Source organism: Callithrix jacchus, chromosome 13, assembly GCF_049354715.1.
Source record: "Callithrix jacchus isolate 240 chromosome 13, calJac240_pri, whole genome shotgun sequence".
Classification (NCBI taxonomy): domain Eukaryota; kingdom Metazoa; phylum Chordata; class Mammalia; order Primates; family Cebidae; genus Callithrix; species Callithrix jacchus.
In genome coordinates, this window is record NC_133514.1 from 89291475 (window position 1) to 89308941 (window position 17467).

General features: G+C 38.7%; 1 protein-coding gene across 10 annotated transcripts in view; it reads left to right on the top strand.

Annotated features, from left to right (window-relative positions):
• Positions 1-17467, top strand: part of ARK2N (arkadia (RNF111) N-terminal like PKA signaling regulator 2N) — a 96357-nt gene that overhangs the window by 69619 nt on the left and 9271 nt on the right. For 5 of the 10 annotated variants that reach the window (XM_054244147.2, XM_035270934.3, XM_054244148.2 and 2 more), the window contains 2 exons: positions 864-1046; positions 14103-14229. In XM_054244147.2, the coding sequence (XP_054100122.1) occupies positions 864-1046; positions 14103-14229 (310 nt within the window). The remainder of the gene's footprint in view (positions 1-863; positions 1047-14102; positions 14230-17467) is intronic. The other 5 variants (XM_054244151.2, XM_035270936.3, XM_078348068.1 and 2 more) reach the window with 1 other exon arrangement.

Here is a 17467-nt window from a genome sequence, read left to right on the forward strand (position 1 = left end):
AAGCATGAATATTGAGTTATTTTAGCATGAATTCCTGCTGTGTAATTTACTTTGAAACTCAGCTGCCTTTTTCAGCCAGTTAGGGGATTTGAGGGTGGAAGGGATCTCTTCCAGTAAGAACTTTAACATCTTCCTAAAAAAATCACCCATAAGATTGTATATCATTTAGTTGGAGTACGAGCTGGTTGTCTTTCTTAGGGAAAAGAAAATAGAATCCCTCATAAGATATCCAAAACAAAATCCTGAAAATGGATTTTTGTTGTATTGTCTTTTCATAGAATGTTGTAAAGTGTATAACATCTCTGTTATTTTATAAAAGGACTTTACTGGAAATAGATACATTAGTCAAATAGAGCTCTAGAGTTAACCTTATTTCTTTAGGACATAGAAAAATATATTTGATTTTCTTTTCTGAATCTGCTAGAGACTTTTTATATTAGCCAGTAAGAGAAAGAACTAGGTTCATCCTTTAAAAAAATATAAATTGGGTTTTAATAATTCATATCAGTTTTTTCCTTTAAGAAATCAGTTCTACTTTCTCTGTGGAGTCATCCTTTTTTTCTTAATCTTGCTCTTTAGAAGTATGATAGGAATTCAGTGTAACATTGTTGAGTATAGTCTTGTCTTCTGTTCTTCATAGTAACACTCCTTTTCCTCCTTCCAAAATGTGTCCATCATCTTTGTAAGCTTGGATTATCTTTTTCACTTTCACATTATGTACAAAATGTTAGATATATAAAGTGCAGCTTTTCTGATCAGATAGAATACTAAAGGCAACTGACATTTAGAGGGCTCTTACTAGTTTTAGAAGTATTTTTCACCCCACACGTTAGATACAAGTATACATTTTCTTTCCTCCCTAGATGGACCTCCAGTTGTAGCTCATTATGATATGTCTGACACCAGCTCTGACCCAGAAGTGGTAAATGTGGACAATTTATTGGCGGCTGCAGTAGTTCAAGAACACAATAATTCTGTAGGCGGCCAGGACACAGGAGCTACCTGGAGGACCAGCGGGCTTCTAGAGGAGCTGAATGCAGAGGCAGGTTGGTCTTCCCCATTCCCCTTCTCTAATGGTGTAATATGCATGTCTCCTGGCAGCTGTTTTCCTTGTAGTGAACCCTGAGGAGGAGAACAGGTCATAGCAGAGACATCTGGCCTTGAATGATTGATTGTGACTATCTAGGCTGCCATTTATACCTCAAACAATTTCGATAGCTTGTCATTCATCTTTCCTACTTAGAAAGCAAGTACAATTAAGAGTATTTAAGACATTAATTGTGGGTATTGGTAGGTTTCAGTAGGCATATTTCTTGGATTAAAAATGCCCAATATATGCAAAAATGACCAAGTTACCCTCATATTCTTTGGCCAGTTCTTTCACCTAATTGTGGGTAGTGTCCTTGCAGCTTGGATAGGGAACCGTTGAAATCTCTCTCCCTGTGGGGCTGGCTGTTCAGACACAGTACTGCCACTGTTTCTTGTGCTTCTTGCTGTGGAGTGACTCTGTTAATTCCTCTTCAGTAAGTTCTTATTTGTCTTTTCTGACCCCTTTCTTTTAGTTTCTGCCTCTATTTTCTCAGGAAAAAAAATCTGTCCCTCTTGTACATTTTTTTAGTTTTGTGATTATTCTTAAAAGTGGTATTTATTCACTAAAAATCCACTGCTGTTATCTTTGAAAAACTTTGACAATACCTCTAAGTCTCCTTCAATATTTTCCTCAAACCTTTCTTTCAACATTCTAATTCAAACCTTTTTTTTTTAAAGTACTAGCACTGAACATTTAAGGAAAGAAGGGGATTGAGAGACTGCTTATATAGTGTATAATATCTTTAGTGTTGCTGAAAGATTATAGTTTTCTAGTTAATTTATAAATGCATTGGTTGTATGAGTTAATCTAATAGTTTAATCACTGCCTAAAGTTATTTTTATGAAAAATGAGTTTTATATTATAAAAAATGAGTTATAATTTAGAACTTTTGTATTGAGACAGAACTCCACTGAATATTGTCTTAAATCCTTTTCATAATCTTAGATTGGAACTAAGGAAAAATCACTTGTTTGTTGACCTGATTAATTTAATGTAGCTAATTTTGGAACACAACCTGGATTTAGTTTTGAATTTTTTGTTTTTTTGGACTGGTAACTGCCTGTTTGCCCTTGGGCCAGTTTCTCCTCTGGACTTCAGTTTTTATATGTATAAATACTTGTTTTGCCCAACAATTGTCTTGTAAGGATTTATTAATATGTATGAATACAAATACTTTGAAAAGAAGTTATAATGCTGTTGGGCCAGTGGCTCATGCCTATAGTCCCAGCACTTTGGGAGGCCGAAGTGGGAGGATCAGTTGAGGTCAGGAGTTGAAGACCAGTCTGACCAACATGGTGAAACCCCGTCTTTACAAAAAATACAGAAATTAGCTGGGTGTGTTGGTGGGCCTAGTGGCGGCATGGTGGTGGGTGCCTGTAATCCCAGCTGTAGAATTGCTTGAACCTGGGAGGCAGAAGTTGCAGTGAGCCGAGATCGTGCCACTGTACTACAGCCTGGGTGACAAAACTAGACTCGATCTCAAAAAAAAAAAAAAAAGTAATGCTTTATATCAGTGGAAAGTAGTTTAGCCACATTTTGTAGAATATGTGTTTCTGAGTTACGTAATTTGTACATCAGGTGGTTTACCTTTGTTTTTCATCCTTTGACAATTGAGTCATCCATTCCACTTCAGTTTTATTTCCCTGTTTTCTTAGTCTTGCCGTTAAATATAGACCATTTTATAGTGAATTTTTGGGGTAAAAAATGAATGATTACCAACATTTTGCTCTTCACATGTAGAATTCTTAATATTAGGTTGAACCCTATGGAATTGTTAATTGACTTTTTGACCTACAACAAATCCAGCCATTTCATATGACCTAACCTAATAATGCAAAGTTTGAGGTTTTACAGTATCACTAAAGTTTAGCTTTTGGGATAGCATTCACATTTTCACATTCAAGTAACTGTTAGCCTGATTATTAAAAAATCACACTTAATTACCACCATTCTTTTTAAGAAATAAAACACGGTAAAAGTATGTGAGGAGAAAAACAACTGTGGCTTCAGTTTTCCTTCTCTTTGCCCTTCCCACGCCAAAGCTTTCCTAAATTTGATCTTTAGTGTGTGATATTCCTATGTATTTCTTTATGTATTTGTAGTACATTTGTTATGTATCTAAATAAGCATGTTTTTAAAGCTAATTGGTATCACATTGAATGTAATCATTTGAAACTTGCTTTTTTAGTTAAAAATGTTGTGAATTTTGTTGTTGTTACTTGTGGCTCTAGTTCATTCGTTTTCCACTGCTATTTAGTATTCCACTATATGAATATGTCACAATTTATCCATTCTCTTATTGGACGTTTAAGATGCTATTTTAAATGATACTGCTCTTAACATTTCTTTATGTGTTTTTTGGTATATGTGTATGATAATTTCTCTAGAATATAACTGATACATAGAACATGTGTACATATTGGACTACAAATTTTATGTAGGTTTCTGTGTATCATAGGATGCAGTTACCACTGCTCAGCAGATCACCGTGACTTTTATTCTGAAGCTTATTGGCTCTTTCAAAGGCACTTTTTTCTCTAAATCTGACCATACTGTTATGTGGGGAATAAATAAAACTTAATAATACTATAAGTATTATTAAGTGTTGATGTAATTATCATAATGGGACCATCTTGTGAATTTAAATATGCTTACAGTGTCTCAGTAAAATATTAATAGAATTTTTGCTTAGTAGCCAGTTCATTGTTTTGAGACTTGGATTATTAGTCAGATAGTCATCTATAATAATACTACTATTATCTATAATAATACTAATACTGACAAGATACAGTAGCTTGTCTTTTTCCAAGCAATTAGATGATTATCTTGCATCCAAAATATATATTTAGTTTTAGTTTTAACCTAGGCAAAAGACTTAAATCACATGCAGGGGTAAAAACTAAGTTGAGATCAGGGAAGCTACTGATCAACAAAAGACCTAAATTTTCCATTTCAACTGTTGACATGTGTTTCCTTTTTATAATTGATGCTGGAATTCAACACTGTAGTGGGTGGTTTTGAGCCAGCAGCCACTTTGAAACCTCATGCCCTGAGGTAAATTATATATAGCCTCAGTTTTCCCTCTCTGCAAAACTGGGACAGAACTATTATAGTATCTACTCCAAAAGGTTATTATTGTTACTACTAAGTGAAATAACATATACAGTGTGTTTACTACAGAGAACAGCACATACTTGGCCCTCAGAAATGCTAACCAGCATTATGTTAATATGCTGAAGTAGACTGAATAAGGAAGTGATTAGTGGATTAATCAGTGGATTTCTAATTTACTCTCCTGTACTGCAATGAGTTGCTTTTGCTGCAGTACTTCTTAAACTTTGCCAGAGCATAGAAATTACCCAGTGTGCTCATACAAATTCGGACTCCTAGGTTTCTCCCTGATGATTCTGTCAGTAAATCTAAAATGGTTTCTGGGAATCTCTTTTTAATAATGACCTCAGGTTACTCTTGTATCCAGCATGTTTAGGAACTTGTATTAATATATCCTAAAATGGTTTCATTTTTGTTTCTGGTAAGGGCTCACTGCAAGCATAAATGTAGTTGAGGCAAAAAGAAGCGAAGTCTTGGTGAGGAAGGCTTGTTGTAGGTGTGGTAAACTGAACTTATTTAGTATTTTTTTCCTTGGGAAGTTAAAATTTTAAATACCTTATTTTTTCCATCAGCCTTCTTGCCAAGAAGGTAGACTCTGAACATTTCCCCCATTTTTAAAATAGGGATGATAATCTTGATTTGTCCCTAAAATGGTAGCAGTACAGAGAAATAAATCATGGGTTTCCTGTTCCTAGTGTAGGGTTTTTAATAATCAGACCAGAATGGCCATGTTTCTGTATCTTGGAGATGAAGTTTGGTCATGTTCTTCATGTTTATCTGCATCAAGTTGATGGTAAGATATATATATTTGAGAGAGAGTCTTGCTCTATCACCCAGGCTGGAGTACAGTAGCACATTCTGGGCTCACTGCAACCTCTCCCTCCTGGGTTCAAGTAATTCTCGTACCTCAGCCTCCCAAGTAGCTGGGATTACAGGCGTGTGCCACCACGCCCAGCTAATTTTTGTATTTTTAAGAAGAGACAGGGTTTTACCATGTTGGCCAGACTGCTCTCGAGCTCCTGACCTCCAGTGATCTGCCTGTCTTGGCCTACCAGAGTGCTAAGATTACAGGCATGAGCCACCACGTCCAGCCAGATTATATATTTTTGACCTCTTCCTTCACTCTTGTTTTTTAAGACGTAGTCTAGCTGTGTTGCCTAGGCTGAATGCTTTGGCAATCTCAGCCTCTGCCTCCTCGTTCAAGTGATTCTCCTGCCTCAACCTACCCAGTAGCTGGGATTACAGGCACCTGCCACAACACCCAGCTAATTTTTTTGTATTTTTAGTAGAGACTGGGTTTCACCATGATTGCCTGGCTGGCCTTGCCCTCCTGATCTCAAGTGATCCGCCCATGTCCGCCTCCCAAAGTGCTGGAATTTCTGGTGTTAGCTACCATGCCCAACCCTCCTCCTTCACTTTTTAAGGTTGTCTTTAATGTTCTTGTTAAAGAACTAAAAGTAGGGCAGGTGCAGTGGCTGATGCTTGTAATCCCAGCATTTTGCAGGGTGAAGTGGGCGGATCACGAGGTTAGGAGTTTGAGACCGGCCTCTCGAATGTGGTAAAACCCCATTTCTACTTAAAAATTACAAAAATTAGCCGGGCATGGCCTGTAGTCCCAGCTGCTCAGGAGGCTGAGGTAGGAGAATTGCTTGGATCTGGGAGGTAGAGATTGCAGTGAGCTGAGATCATGCCACTGCACTCCAACCTGGGTGACAGAAGGAGACTTTGTCTCAAAAACAAAAAAACCTAAAAGTAATAATTTGCTTCTTTTTAAAGCTAAATGAGTAGTGACTTAAGATGTTAATGTTTTTTATGCCTAGCATGCGACTGTCATACAGTGTGTAATATTACTTTCTCTTTAGTGTGCTGCAAAGCTCAGGCCTAGTTCTTACCCAGTGGATTTATAGTTTAAAAAGTCGTTACATTATTTCCCTTAAAGACAGAAAGAAACTGTTTTCCATGATAATTTAGTTACTACTTTTTTTTAATGCTTTTTCTTACCCTATCTTGGTAATTACCTTATCTTGGTAACTTTTTCTTACCCTATCTTGTTGAAAAGGTCTGGAGTGGGAGGATAAAATTTAGAATTTTCTCATATAGTGAAGTTATCTTTCCAAAGACCTACACAGGCAGAGACCTACACAGAGACAGCCAGCTGCCACAATAGCTAAATATAAGTGCTTTGCTTTATTTTCAGTTTAATATATGGTAATTGTGATATTTACATTTTTCTCTACAGGGCTTGTTCTTGTCTTAGAACTGGAAAAGATTACTACTACTGACAGTATTTGAAGAACCTCATAGCATCTTTGGCTCACTTTTGTGTATGCTTTAGGCACTGTTCTGCCACTGGAATCCTGTGAGGTCCTCCATCAGGCATGGGGTGGGGTGGGGTGGGGAGGGGCAAAGCCCAAAGGCCAGAGAATATCAGGTTCTGTACAGGAGCTCCCAAAGGAATGTGTGGGCTGCTGAAGAGGGTTACAATGACAGAAAAGGACTAATGGTCCTTGCTCTGAAATAGTAGAAGGAAGAGGCAGAGGCATCCCAGAATGCCTTTGGTGTCTCTTGTAGAATGCACCATCTCATTGCTTTGGTGTGGGTCGTTTTCTGCGTGGCACAGTTTATCTGAGGCTCTGACAGGAAATTTGGCACATGCCTCACACTATTAGTCTAGGAGTTCTTCACATTCACCAGGCAGTCTATATTTAGCACCCCCACCACTTTCTCATGCCCCTTATTTTATCTTGCACTAGTATTTTGACCAATGCAGATAATTGCTGTAAGAGCAGACCCCAGGCTGGGCAAGGTGGCTCACACCAGTAATCCCAGCATTTTGGGAGGACAAGGCAGGTGGATTACCTGAGGTCAGGAGTTCAAGACCAGCCTTACCAACATGGCCAAACCCTGTCTCTACTAAAAACACAAAATTAGCTGGGTATGGTGGTACATGCTTGTAATCCTAACTACTCAGGAGGTTGAGGCAGGAGAATCACTTGAATCTGGGAGGCGGAGGTTGCAGTGAGCCGAGATTGTGCCATTGCACTCCAGCCTGGGCAACAAGAATGAAACTCCATTTCCAAAAAAAAAAAGCAGACCCCAATTTTAATTGGCCAGTTTTAGCTTATCATCTGGGTTTTGTAATCATGTTAAATGCCAGCAATTTGGATTGCAATTTTAAGGGTGAAAATTGCACTGCCAGAATTGTTTGGATTATCTAACAATGTGCAAGGAATATTACTAGTTTCTAGATCCATAATGATGAATAAAGTTAGAAGAATCTAAAATATTGGTGATGGCACCTTGTCTTTTTTTTTTTTTTTTAAGACAGTATAAAATTAACAAAAGTAGCATAGTAACTTTTCTTAAATAATAAAGTGATGATACTTCTAGCTCTGGAATGAGGCTGTTGGAGGTGGTAAGGTGAAGATGGTGGAGTCCTAGTCAGTGAGGACTGGTTATTCAGAAATATTGGTGACAGATATTTCACACTAGAAAGGGTAGAATTAAAAAAAAGGTAGAATTATAAATTAGAACTATGTTTATAGGAACTAGGCAAAGAGATACTGAGAATTAATTAACTCTGTCCTATGTTGTTGTATTTTCTTAATTACTATTGTTTAAAAGCATTGAGTGATCAAGGAGGAAGAGTTTGGTTGTAGTGACCCAGCTCTCCACAGTCTGCCTTTTTAATTTGGTTTAATTCATTTCATTTATTTATTTTTAGGATTGAAACAGGCTGAACCCTTTACTGTGAGTCTACCACAGGTGGCTTTTAGTACCTCTTGGAGTTGAGCTCCTTGCTGGCTTGCTTATTTATTTATTTATTTATTTATTTATTTAATTTATTTAGATGGAGTCTCACTCTGTCATCCAGGCTGGAGTGCAGTGGCGCAATTCAGCTCACTGCAACCTGTGCCTCATGGGTTCAAGCGTTTCTTCTGCCTCAGCCTCCTGAGTAGCTGGAACTACAGGTGCGCACTACCACACCTGGCTAATTTTTGTATTTTTAGTAGAGATGGGGTTTTGCCATGTTGGCCAGGCTTGGTCTCAAACACCTGACCTCAAGTGATTCACCTGCCTCAGCCTCCCAAATTGCTGGGATTACAGGCATGAGCCACGGAGCCCAGCCCAGCTCCTTGCTTCTTAGTGAGTAGGCACAGACAGTTTTGAGGTGGTTTTTCACATAAATAATGAATATTCATGATAGCAGGACTTGCAAGTAAAGAGAGACTAAGACAGGTGCCAGGGCTGTTTCATAAACGAGTAACTGTCATGGAATTAGTAGAGGGCAGTTAAAGGACAACCTCCTGGAAGGCACTGCCTACTGGTGTTGGTACAGGAGGATGGAGACGAGTAATTCATAAGTGATATTCATCCCAGAATTGGGGGTTAAGAGCAGCCTCCTCTTTTGAAGACTGCAGGGGAGACAACATCTTCAGGAAAGTCCACAAGGAAGTGGAGAGAAAGTTCAATGTGTTTTACCATGAAGTTGGCATTCTAGAAGGCAGTGGTAAAGTTGTAGGAGGGTGAGCAGTGGGTGGCAGGAGCAAAGGAGAACAACAGAGTTGGAGATAAGATGGCAAAAAATGGATGATCCCAGGGGCTTGTATTTTGTGGGTAGCTGAGAGGGTGGAAGTATAGTGTTTTACTTCCCATAACCACTGGTTTTCCTTCTATCCCTCCTTACTGTACTTTTCTACCATAGGCTTTTCTGTATTCTTTTTTTTTTTTTTTGAGACAGAGTCTTGCTCTGTCACCAGGCTGGAGTGTGGTGGCATGATCTCGGATCACTGCAGCCTCTGCCTTCCGGGTTCAAGCGATTCTTCTGCCTCAGCCTCCTGAGTAGCTAGGACTACAGGCACACACTACCATGCCCTGCTAACTTTTGTATTTTTAGTAGAGAAGGGGTTTCATCATGTTGTCCAGGATGGTCTCCTATCTCTTGACCTCATGATCCACGTGCCTGGACCTCCCAGAGTGCTGGGATTACAGGTTTGAGGCACCGTGCCTGGCCTCTGTACTCTTACGCAGCTACTTCCACCACACTACTTTTCTACCTCATTGGACCAATCCCCTAGCCCTTTATCAGTCCTCTCCCAGCTTCATGTCCTTCCCTTTTAAGCTTGTATAGGCCCAGCTGTCCTTTGCAAGTGTCACCTGTAGACCTGACTTTCTTGTTATACTCAGCTGGTAGAGTCTGATCCCTGCCCAGCTGTCCTTTGCAAGTGTCACCTGTAGACCTGACTTTCCTGTTATACTCAGCTGGTAGAGTCTGATCCCTGGATGCATACTTTGAGCTTGTATCCACCCTGCTAAGCATAGCTGGGGAAAATCACTTTGTTAACAGAGTTAAAGGTTGCCTTAATTTCCTAGTCTGCAGCTTCATCCAGGCTCTCAGTGCTTCCCAGAAATTCCTCCTTTTCCTTAGGCAGCATTCTTTCTTCATAGTAGCTACTTCACTTTTCTGCATCTGCCCACACCTATGCTCTGCAGATGGCCTTGACATGTTCTTCACAAATCCAGATTACCTCTGCTTTCTGCTGTTGAACCTATTCTCTGCCCTTTTGGAATATGAACGGGTCTCTCTCATCGTTAAAAACTGTACACGCACACACACACACACACACACCCCACCCACCCATACCCATTTCTCAAGCCCATGTTCCTCACTGACTACCATCCTATCTCCTTTTCCTTCAAAACCAAATTTCTTAAACTGTGTTTGTTCTTCTTTCCCTTTCATTATTCTTCAGATTATTTTGCTACATTGGCTTTCTCCCAGGCTGGAGTGCAGTGGTGCAATCATGGCTCATTGCAGCCTTGACCCCCCTGGGCTCAAGCAATCCTCCTGTCTCAGTTTCCCAGGTTGCTGAGTCTATAGTTGCACACCACCACGCTTGGCTAAATCCCCCCCCCCATCCCACTCCATCTTGTGGTTATTTATGTTCTTCTGATTCTCTAGACCCCTTTTACTCTTCTGGATGAACTTTATTCTCTCACCTATTGCTGAGGACTTAACAAGTCTGTATTTCCTCTTTAGACCTCTGACCTGAGCTTTAGAACAGTACCGATCATACTATTGACTGTCATCTACTGACTCCACGAAGTTTCACTCGTTCATGAAACATTCCTGGCACCTGTATTAGTCTCTTTTGCTTACAAGTCCTGCTATCATGAACACTCATTATTTATGTGAAAACTTAAGTTATGTGAACTGCTTATTGGACATATCAAAGGCACATTATCCTCATGCCCTAAGCAACCACCCTCAGCTTTCATGAGTGCACAGAATGGTACTATAACTGTATTCACTTACCTAAGTTAGAAACCTAAGCATCACTTTTGACTTCCTGTGTTCTTTCATTTGCCGAATTACTAACCCTCCTTTCATACGCGCGCGCGCGCGCACACACACACACACACACACACACACACACACACACACAGAATTTTCCATTATTTTCTTCCTAGTTCGGCCACAGTCATTTCTCACCCAGGAAGCTGCAGCAATCTAACTGGTTTTGTTGCCTCCAGTATTTCCTGTTGTGCTTGCTATCAGTTTCATTTCTATACTCTGAAATGAAATTCTTTAAAATGCAAAACTAGATCACGTCACACTTTTGCTTAAATCGTTCAGTAGCTTCCTACTTCTCAAATTTAAGTCCAGACAGCTTACCATGATCTGACCTGCTGACTTTGCTAGCCTTCTCATTACTCTTTTGACTGCCACCCCCAAACTCACCAAACTTTTATACCTTAAAGGATAACAAAATGTTCCTTATGCTACCTTCCCCTTACCTGTGCCTGCTCTTCCTTGAGAACTCAGCTTCCCTGATCACCCTCAAGTCTGGTGAATGTTCCCTGTCAGAGCAATTTTCAAGCCATGGTGCAATAGACTGCTTTTTATTATCTCTGTATATATTGCAGGTTTGTTTTGAGGGGAGAGGCTATGCCTGCCTTGTTCCTGGTAGTATTTCTAGCACTTAGCACAGTGCATAGCATGTCACAAGTATTTATTGTAGGTACGAACAAACGGTAAAGACTGCTTGAATTATTGAATTTTATGGAAAAGTTGAAGGCTGTAAAGACAAGAGTCTGTGATTTTATATACTTCCCCAGCAGTTCAGTTGGAACAGTTGCATGAGGATAGCCATAACTAAACACTGAAGTAGAAATTGGATGAAGACTTGGCCACAAGCAAGGTATTGGGGATCTGAGCCAGAATCTAGGTTTCCTAAAGCAAGACTTAAACAATTCTATTTAAGCAAGCTTCTTAGATTTAACAAAACAGGGTTTTATCTGGCGAATGTCACCTTTTGTGTGCTTATAGGGTCCAAATGTGTGTCCACCTCCAGTGCCACATAATCTGGATCACAAACCCATGCAGACTGTGATATAATCTTAATCACTGGTTTAGCTAGGAGCCATTCTAAATGTTAAAAATGTTTCACATATATGCATCATTTTCAGTTGAAGAATAAAAGGTAAAAATAATATTAAAGAATTATGAACAAGACCCACAGTCATATTCAAACTTGGTTATTTTTTATAGCTTTACCCAGAATCTACTGTTTTTATAGTGTTAAATTTCCCCAGGTTGTTATAGAGCACTGTAGTGAATATCTTAGGAAATCATAACATTTTGCTTATTTAAAGCCTAAGTAAATTATCAGGGATAGGTTTATAGGTTCAAAAGATATAAAAATTGTAAGCCTTGCTTTGAGACTGTCTGTAGCTTTCCAAAAGGTTTACACTCAAGGGTCACAAGAGTATGAAAGTACAAGATTTGGCCAGGTGCAGTGGCTCACACCTGTAATCCCAGCAATTTGGAACACTGAGCCAGGCGGATCACCAGAGGCCAGGAATTCGAGACCAGCCTGGCTAACATGGTGAAACCTCATCTCTACTAAAAGCACAAAAAATTAGCCGGCCGTGGTGGCGAGCATGTGTAATCCCAGCTACTTAGGAGGCTGAGGCAGGAGAACTGCTTGAACCCTGGAGACGGAGGCTGCAGTGAACCGAGATCATACCATTGCACTCCAGTCTGAGCAACCAGAGCAAGACTCCATCTCTCCATGTCAAAAAAAAAAAAAAAAAAAAGTACAAGATTTCTCAATGACCTTGGGTGGAATAAAAGGAGAAGAGAGTTGTATGTAAAATTTTCTTTTCTTTTCTTTTTGTGTTTTTTGAGACAAAGTCTCACTCTGTTGCCCAAGCTGGAGTGCAGTGGCATGATCTCATCCTATGACAGCCTCCACCTCCCGGGTTCAAGTGATTCTCCTGTCTTAGCCTTCTGAGTAGCTGGGACTACAGGCATGTACCACCATGCTTGGCTAATTTTTGTATTTTTAGTAGAGACAAGGTTTCACTATGTTGGCCAGACTGATCTTGAACTCCTGACCTCATGATCCATGCACCTCGACCTCCCAAAGTGCTGGGATTACAGGCGTGAGCCACTGTGCCCAGGCTTTTAAAAATTATTATTATTATTTTGAGACAGAGTCTTGCTCTGTGGTCAGGCTGGAGTGCAGTGGCGTGATCTAGGTTCACTACAACCTCTGCCTCCCAGGTTCAGGTGATTTTCCATCTTCAGCCTCCTGAGTAGGTGGGACTACAGGCATGCGCTGCTGTGCCCAGCTAATTTTTTTGTATGTTTGTAATTTTTTTTGCATGTTGGCCAGGATGGTCTCGATCTTGACCTCTTGATCCACCTGCCTCAGCCTCCCAAAGTGCTGAGATTACAGAGATGAGCCAAAAGTTTATTTTCTTTACATTGGTTTAGTTTATATTAGGTGTCATGTAGATTTTTTTTTAATTATGGGAAATAATTTTGTATCAGATCATAATATATTTAAATAAAAATACCCTGTAGAGAGAAATTGAGAATTTGTACCTACTGCAACTCTGTTTATTCTGTGTTAACTCCTAGATATTCTAAAATTCATCCTTTTAAATCAGAAAATTCAAGAGCTGCTACATAGGCCAAATTATTTTAACTCGTTAGAATTGTTTTTAGAGCTGTGTACTTTGATGCCATGCCATTAGCCATTATTGAGAATTCTCTGAAGCTCATGTTTTCTGTGATGTTGGAGAATGTGTTTTATTGCATCATATAATACATGCTTTGTGAAAATCCTTGTAAAGAAATCCTTATATGCCCGAGTACCACAAATTGTTATGTTTTTCCAGAATGTGTGGTTTGTTTCTAAGGAGAATTCTCAGCAATGTACAAGTTACATTTCAGTTGCTCAGAGCCAACTTGTGATTTACCTCCAGCCTTCCTTTTTTGATGTAGTTTTGGTCAGATTTTGTCAAATCTACTTTTCTTTAGAGAAAACATATGGTAAATCTTTCACAAGGTATTTTAGTGTATATATGATATTAATGATGACTTCTATTATTATTCTTTATGTGCCTTTGGGCTTTTCCAGTTTGGTTCTATCAAAATGATAAGCAGTAGAGAGCCCCACTGCCCTCTAGTTGGTTACATAGGTCATTTAAAAGCTGACTCGAGTTGAATGCAAAAAGCATTACAGTATAAAATATATAGAGTCTTATTATGGTTTAGGTAGACAGATACAGGTATATCAAAGTATGTACATTTTTTTTCTCCTAAGGAGTAGAGAGTGAGAGACTTTGAGTTCATACTTTTATGTACTGCCATATTGTTTGAATATGCATCAGGAGCATGTATTCTGTTTATTTTTTTAAAACCAATATTTGAACAAAGAACACTGCCCCAGCTTATTTGACATGGGTAACAGTTTTGCTGTGGCAAGTTCTCACAGGGTGAATCTGTTTCGGTGACTAAACCTAGATGACATCTCTCAGTGAGTTGTTTCCACTGTTTGTGAGGAATAAAACTACAGTGCTTGTTTTTTTTCCTCCCCTTCTGTCTCAGGTCATTTGGATCCAGGATTCCTAGCAAGTGACAAAACATCTGCTGGAAATGCACCACTTAATGAAGAAATTAATATTGCCTCTTCAGATAGTGAAGTAGAGATCGTGGGAGTTCAGGAACATGCAAGGTAGGATGCTCATTGGAGTAGTCTGATATTTTAAGTTATAAATTATATTTTAACCAGAAAACAAGTTAAAAGAAAATCTTAGACTTTATGGCATAGCTGGCATGAATGAATGGTGGGAGCCGCCTCTCAGTTTCCTTTGGCTTAAGAAATACTTTTTGTTTAGACATAATATGAGCCTCAGAGTGTGTTATATATTGTCATATATCAAGAACATTTCAACCATACATGTCTATGAACTAGAGCTGATGTTTTTCTCTTTTAAGCAAATGTTTAGTTAGCTTGACAGACTTATCACTTAAGGCAGAAGTATCACTGTACTTTTTCTCTCAACGTTCATACTTTCTTGCCTTTCACTTTACTTTGAAGTATCCTGGGAGCGAACAGTTGGGAAACATGCATCTGACATCATGTCTCTTACTGGTTTCCTAGAGCATCTCTCCTTGTCTTTCATTAAAAGCAAATTTGCAAGTTATTTTGGTCTGTTTTTATAGAGTGTATTTCTAGTAATGGTCATATAACTAAGGGAGTCTTGTTTCTTAGGATTAAAAAAAACCCAGTGAGACATCAAGTTGGTGTGTAGCATTATGAAAATAATTTTATGAGGTTTGGCATTCCTTAAGGTAGGCATCAGCAAACTATGGCCCATAGGCCAAATCTGGCCTGCTGCCTGTTTTTGTCTGGGCTGTGAGCTAAGAATGATTTTTACCATTTTAGATGGCTGGCAGAAAAAAAAAATCAAATGAAGAATGATACTTTGTGACATGTGAAAATTACAGGAATTCAAGTTTTAGTCTATGTAAAGTTGTATTTTAACAACTGCGCTTGTTCATTTTGTATATAATCATCTGTGTCTGTTTATTAAAGTTGAATCATTTCAACAGAGGTTGTATGTCCTCCCTAAAGCCTAAGGTATATACTGTCTAAAAAGTAAATAACTTTGCAGAAAAAATTTGCTGACTCTTGCTTTAAGGTTCATAATAATTGGTTCCAGCCCTTTCAGCATTATTCTTCTAAAACATTCTGGAACATCCTCCCACCACCTCCCATGCTGCACATGCACCTCCCTCCACCCACCCCCCAAAATTTAGACTTTAGAACTGTGTATTTTGTATAAGGTGAACAACTTTTCTCCCATGCCACAAGAGTGAAGTGATTTTCTGATAAATAGGTATATAACATAGTGTGTTCGTTACTTGGCTCTTTGATCTAATTTTACTCTGGTTACCCAGGTCATAAAACACATTTGCCAGCATTGCTTTTGTTTATATAATAGATGAACTTAGCAGTATAGAGTGAAGATGAAATACAGGTACATGTAGGTTAAGGGTACTTTTTTCTAGTGAGATCTGAGTATACTTTGAGAGCATTTTTCAGTCAAACAGTTGGAACTTTAAGGAGGTAGAGTTAATGTGTGGTTTAACATGCCACCTCCTCAACAGTGGCCAATTCTGGCTTTTTCAGAACTAGTCTTGTCCGAGCACTTCATCCTCTATTCTATATTTATGCCTGAAGTATGCCTGTAAGGCTGCTTCATTTTTTCTTTTCTTTTTTTTAAATGATTATCCTCCCTATTCTGGTGGGAAATAATTTTTATTCAGTCTTTCTTTTACTCTTTTTTTTTTCTGCCTTAATTACAGATTTTTTCCTATTAAATTCTCTTGTTTTTCCGTTTTTCTGTTTAGGCTGACTTACCCACCAGATGAGAAAGCTAGAACTGATTTCCTCCTTTACATCAGCATATTTTTGCCATTGGTTTATTTCACCATTGTTCCTTACAATATAAATTATCCTTTTAAGCCCCATGTCAGTATCTTTCTAGAATATTGTATTTTTAAATTTTAGGGTTCTTACTATGATGCCCTGCCAATTGACAGGTTGATATGGGTGAATTATCTTCAAATGTACCAGGGACACATTATTCATTTATTAACTTCCTCTTGAGTTACATTTCAAATGTTAATTAATTGTACTTATGTGTTCCTACTTTAAGTAGTAACCTGTATAGTTTATCTAGTCTCTTACTCTGTGCTAAGACATATCACTTGGTCTAGTTCGCTATTAATTTCTAACTCATCTCGCTTTCTTTGTTTCCTTATGCCTAGAAATGTTACAGAATGAACCACACTTAGTTTTAGCTTCTTTGTTCAGTATTTCTTCTTCATCATTAAATTTTTATCTTCTTTTTTAAAAAAAAAACCCAATAGTTTTGTATCTGGAGGTACAATTACCATTATATTTCTATTAAAACCCAGAAATTGAAATTCTCAATTCTCTGCACCCCTAACACACGCAAGCTCTATTCTACACTTGAACAAAGTGACTTTGTCTACATTTTAAATAACATTAAGGCTGGGCGCGGTGGCTCATGCCTGTAATCCCAGCACTTTGGGAGGCTGAGACAGGTGAATCACCCGAGGTCGGGAGTTTGAGACCAGCCTGACCAGCATGGAGAAACCCCATCTCTCCTGAAAAATACAAAAATTAGCCAGGCGTGGTGGCGCATGCCTGTTATCCCCGCTACTCCAGAGGGTGAGGCAGGAGGAGAATCACTAGAACCCATGAGGTGGAGGTTGTGGTGAGCCGAGATCATGCCATTGCACTCCAGCCTGGGCGATAAGAGCCAAACTCCATCTTAAAAAAAACAAAAAGCATTACATTATTTTCAATGACTTTTTCTTACAGGCTCTGATGCATAAATCTGTGTTTTATTCTTACTCATTGGTTTGAATCCTGGGGAAGTCATTTTGTAGGTGACATCCATTTTAAAACCTATTGTCCATGTAATGGAATGTAGAGTTTAGAAATTCTTCTGGAATATTTTTAATGGACTCTTATTATTTTGTGAGGGTATCTTTTATATTGATCTTGGGTGTAGGACTGAGTCTTTCTGACTTTTTTTTCCCCCCAGCTATTTCTGTATCAGTAACCTGATAATCTTTCAAATATTGAGATTAGGGGCTGAGAATCAAGTAGGAGAAGAGGCTTTCTTGTTGCTTGCTTCAGAGTTGCCCCTTGGCTGCCTATATCTCATCTGGAATTTATTTCTTTTACAGGTCTAGGGTTGCAGTTATGAAGTATTGATGTGCTTCTGGCAGGGTTATCGCTTGGAAAAAGGTTTTAGGTTTTGATCCACATCTTTTTGTTCTCATTTGATTTGCATGTATACAGTAGATGTTTTGTTTGGATTTAGTTGTCCTGTTCTTATTTTTTCTTTTATATTCTACATTGTTATTGACTT